The sequence below is a fragment of the Frankliniella occidentalis genome, unplaced genomic scaffold, assembly GCF_000697945.3.
Source record: "Frankliniella occidentalis isolate FOCC.00 unplaced genomic scaffold, Focc_3.1 Scaffold325, whole genome shotgun sequence".
NCBI classification, from domain to species: Eukaryota; Metazoa; Arthropoda; class Insecta; order Thysanoptera; family Thripidae; genus Frankliniella; species Frankliniella occidentalis.
In genome coordinates, this window is record NW_026267449.1 from 236451 (window position 1) to 241043 (window position 4593).

Genomic DNA, 4593 nt, shown 5'->3' on the forward strand with positions numbered 1-4593 from the left:
GGGGGGGGTATAAATGTCCCAGGGGTTTTATACCGGGGGGTACTAATGCCCCGGGGGTTTTACACCGGGGGGTATAGGGGTATAAATCCCCTCCTACACCGGTCCCTTCCGCGGAGCGCGCTGCTCTGCGCTCCTCAAACAGAGAACATTACCGCAAGGTGGCACTACACCTAGCGGCCCTAACTACACCCACTCCATCTCATTACCCTTAAAGATGTTTCTTTGTAATAAATAAATGAAAATATTGTATGATCAAATCTTTTCATAATAACCTTGCAATCTGCCAAGTGGCTGGGTATTGGGCTGCCCAACAATGTCAGATTTGAAGTGTCTGAATCACACACTAATGCATAAATTCACCAAAGTTATGGAGAAAGTTCTAGGCTTATAAGTACTGTTTCTATCTCACACAACAAACAGTGAAGAACCAAGGAAAGGGCACTTCCCTTTGAGTAAAATTTTACAAAAAGTTCATAAAAAAATATATGCATGAGTTTAAACTTGAATTAATTATTTATTCAATGTCTAACAATGTCTTAACTTTACAAGAAATGACAGAGGCACTCATAAGAGAGGCAGATTGGTCTTATATGATAATGATAAGAAATGGTGTAAAATTAAGTAAAGATTCTTGCGTTATCTGAGAATGGACACAAATTATACAGACCACAAGCCAAGTCATACTTGTAATTAAAAGGGCAAGAGTAGCCAAGATAATATTGCTCAATACAATATGAATACATTCGCCTTCTCTACAGACATGAGTGAAACTACTTGCTAAGAATGATTCTAATACATGCAGGAACAAGGTGTTCAATTGCTTACGCAGAAATTCAGAACACAAATTAAACTACTCTTAAACATATGATAGGAGGGCACCTTACAGACATCCAAATTTTCTGTTGAATTCTTCTGGTTGATTTCTTCTTCTGTCACACATTCTTTAGATGTTCCTCCTAATTTTCTTCTTGCCGTTAAGGCCTCTGTTGAGTGCCTTAACAATTGTGTAGGATGCATCTTTCAGAAAAGATGCAACGGAAATGTGTTTGTCCTTTAATTCTTGAGTGAGAACTCTTATGGTCTCATCATTTGCCACAGCAGATACCGACCTTCGCCTGACGGCTTTCTTCTTCTTCCTCAGGACATGCAGATCCTGCTGGGTGGTGTCTTCCATCTCTCGAACTCCATCTATAAGGCACAAGAGAGGACATAACTGAAACGATGTAGGGATGATCTCGCACGACATTGCTCCTCTTAACACGACGTATTGACGCCGGGAGGCCCTCTGACCACAAGACCACAATGTGGTCAAACCCGCAGGAGGGACCGGCGGTACATGACCACAATGTGGTCAAACCGGCAGGAGGGACCGGCGGTACATTACCAATGTGGCCATGCCGGAAGGAGGGGACCGGCAACTCATGACCACACTGTGGTCGGGCCGGCAGGAGCGAACATTATTAACAAATTTGTTCACACCGACGTATTAAAAAATGCGTAAGCAGAGCACGTACACAGAACTCAGTAAGCTATGAATACAAATGTCCATAAGCTCTTAGTGTGCACGTCGTCAGACATTTGGCCACGACCAACAAACACGCCGCGCACTTAGTTATACTGTACCGCATGCACGCGTGTTGGGCGGGCTGCCTACTCGCACGGGGGCCGTAAGGAGCCCGTGGGCAGCGACGATTGGAAAACCCGCATTAAATGCGCTTCAATGGGCGTTATGAATAAATGCCTGTAAAAGGTGGCGCATTAAAAGTGCGCCATGCGCATTAAATGCTGTAGTGCGCTTTAAAAACGTCACCAATGTATCACATTGTATTTGTATTTGTCCGCCCCGAATGTGCATTAAAATGCGCCTAAAGGGTAACACATTTGTTCCGTATTTTATGCGCATTACTGCATTAAATACGCATTAACACGTAATGCGCATAAAATGAACGAATGTGTTACCTTTTATGCGCATTATTACGCGCATTGCCGCAGCTAATGCGCATTTAAGCAGATCTAAGTGCATTGGCGGTACCGCGGCGAGCCAAACACATTTAATGCCTTTCAATATGCACATATACAAAACATTAAATGTTTAATGTGTCTTCCCAGCCAGAAATGCTTACTAAGAAGACGTTCTAGAGTTGGCTATAGCCGCCAAATGCACTTAGATGCACGTAATGCGCACTAAATGCGCATTCAATATGCTTTGATGCGCTTAAGAGCGTTTCCAATGTGTCGACTTTTATGTGCATTTCTACGCGCATTGAAGTGCGTTCTGTATTGAGGTGCTTATCTTCTAGGGATGTCTACTTTCAGGACATAATAGACCACTACATATGAAACATTTCTGACGGGGAAATGGCGCACTTCGGGATTTGCGATTGATTGAAATAAAAATAATAATTCCCTATCAATCTTCTTAGTAAAACCATTATTTACCAATAAAATTCCAGACATTTGGACGCTTTTCCCGAACAGCGTCTTGAAGCATCCTGTTGTCACACTCGCAGCAATTTGTGGTTCGATCTTCACAACCGGACACAGATAGAATGTGTAGCTTTGGACGCCAAGTGTGCAACCAGTAGGATGCAAGGCCAGTTATCACCCCAGGCACATTCTTCTTCAAGGCAAGCCTCAATATGGAGCGGAACCCCTTCATGATGAAATTCTGAGGGAGAAGTGGAAGGACGCAGAAGGACCGCACCAAACGGCGAACGATGGAGAATCGCCTGATTGCTCTTGCCATTCCCAGCTTTCGAGCTTTTCCTCCGACAGCCTAAGGGCACACCCCCAAAAACATCAAAAACCGCAAAGGCCGAGCCCGGGCACCGCCGTTCGGTAATGCGCATTATTGAAATGCGCCAGCAAAGTAACACATTTTAGGTACATTTAATGTGCGTAATGCGCGCTTAATGCGGGTAATGCACATTAAACGCGTAAGAAATGTGTTACCTTTTTTGCGCATTTTAATGTGCATTGCCTGCATTTAATGCGCATTTAAGTGCATTGGCGTTACTAGGGAGGGTACCCCAGTAGCGCCAATGCGCATTAATGGCGCATTCAATGGGTAATGCGCATTAAAATGCGCATAGAAGGTCACACACTCCTGCGCCGCATTAAATGCGCACTTAATGCGCGTAATACGCAATAAATGTGCTTTCAAAGCGTCACCATTGTGAGTAAAGAAATAATTGTATTAGTCTCGAACTCGATTTGAAAATAACTACCTTGACATAATGAAACAGGCAGCCGTGCACTGTTGCATTAGGGAATGCCAACGCAAGAGCAGCCTGCTCGCCAGGTTCGAAGTCAGCGAATACTTCACGCGGTTTGAAGCCAGGCGCGAGTTCTTTCAACTTCTCCAGGACAGCCGTGTATGTTGCCTTGGTGCGCTTCCGCATCAGTACGCGCACCAGGGGAACGACCTAGTGCAGAGTGAATATTACAGGAATTAAAATTACAGAGATTGGTCATGAAACGTGATGAGGTGCTATGGTGTTTGCGTATCGCCTCGGGAAAGAACATAATTTGTGCACACTTTATGGAGAGGGACGATTATTTTGTAGGTAGGTAGATACAAAATTTAGCGTCGTTACAGAAAAAATAAAGCATTTTTAAAGCTTTGTAGCAAGCCCAGGGACACCTTATTGTATACCCTCACAGACAAATTTGTACCTGGTGAGGATGTGCACTAAAATTGTCCCTCCCCAAGTTGTGGAGACATGTCTTCATCGTTTTTGCAAATACGTACATGATGTAACCTGACAGTGCTGATGGTCCACACCTGGCTGGCCTTCATCCCTCGTGGGACTGGACTGAAAGTGGCGTCACAAAATATCCTCCGCACCCTCTTCCCCATATACCGCAGCATTCTCTTTGTCACAAATAAGAGGGACAGTGTCTTCCTGGACGCGCTGCCAGCCCGCCCGGCGAATAGCTGGTCCTCTCCATCCATAGTTTTTGACAACAGTCTGAACCTCCTCATCGTGAGGACCTTGTTCAGCTGCTTAAGAGTGTGTGGGATTCTCGGGCGGTTCTCCAGACGTGCTCTCCTCATAGAAGATCTCAGGCTTACAAGTGGTATGCTAGCCGCAGCTTGCCGAGGAATTCTATAATATAATGCGGAAAAGCATAATTACTTGATTTTTTATGTGAATATCACCAGAAGTCCTTATAATACTATCATCCAGAAAATTGCTATTTAAAACAACGAAATTTTTACCCTGAATGAGAACTCCTGCCAAGAAGCGCATATCTGTTTAAGTCCCTACTTGGGAGGACTATACAAGATGGCTGATTAACCCCGCTCACTGCTGTACTATGCTGCACGAGTGCGGGCGGGCTTGCCTATCGCCCCTGTCCACGGCGCCTTACGAGCCGAGCGAGTAGGCAACCCGCCCGCACACGTGCATGCGGCACAGCATAGTACAAAAGTGAGCGGGGTTAATCAGCCACCTGGTATTTTGAATTTTAAGGTCAAAGTGACACCCCACTTTGACGTCGTTTTAACGTCATTAAAAAATTGGGCGTTCTCATTGCGGAGGGGGAGGGGGGGGGGTGGCCTTCATTGATAATACGGCAAACTTTTAGACC

General features: G+C 45.0%; 2 protein-coding genes across 2 annotated transcripts; both read right to left on the bottom strand.

Moving 5' to 3' along the window:
* Positions 1–943: 943 nt before the first annotated feature.
* LOC127751052 (uncharacterized) lies at positions 944–2761 on the bottom strand. Its single transcript, XM_052274006.1, has 2 exons — positions 2440–2761; positions 944–1188 (listed from the first exon to the last, which is right to left on the bottom strand). Exons 1-2 carry the CDS (start codon positions 2744–2746, stop codon positions 944–946), a joined length of 552 nt encoding a protein of 183 aa, XP_052129966.1. The 5' UTR covers positions 2747–2761.
* Positions 2762–3146: 385 nt separating this feature from the next.
* On the bottom strand, positions 3147–4128 carry LOC127751057 (uncharacterized). The gene is made up of 2 exons (XM_052274012.1): positions 3752–4128; positions 3147–3425 (listed from the first exon to the last, which is right to left on the bottom strand). The coding sequence occupies exons 1-2, from the start codon at positions 4055–4057 to the stop codon at positions 3168–3170; spliced, it is 564 nt and encodes a 187-aa protein (XP_052129972.1). The 5' UTR covers positions 4058–4128; the 3' UTR covers positions 3147–3167.
* Positions 4129–4593: the final 465 nt, after the last annotated feature.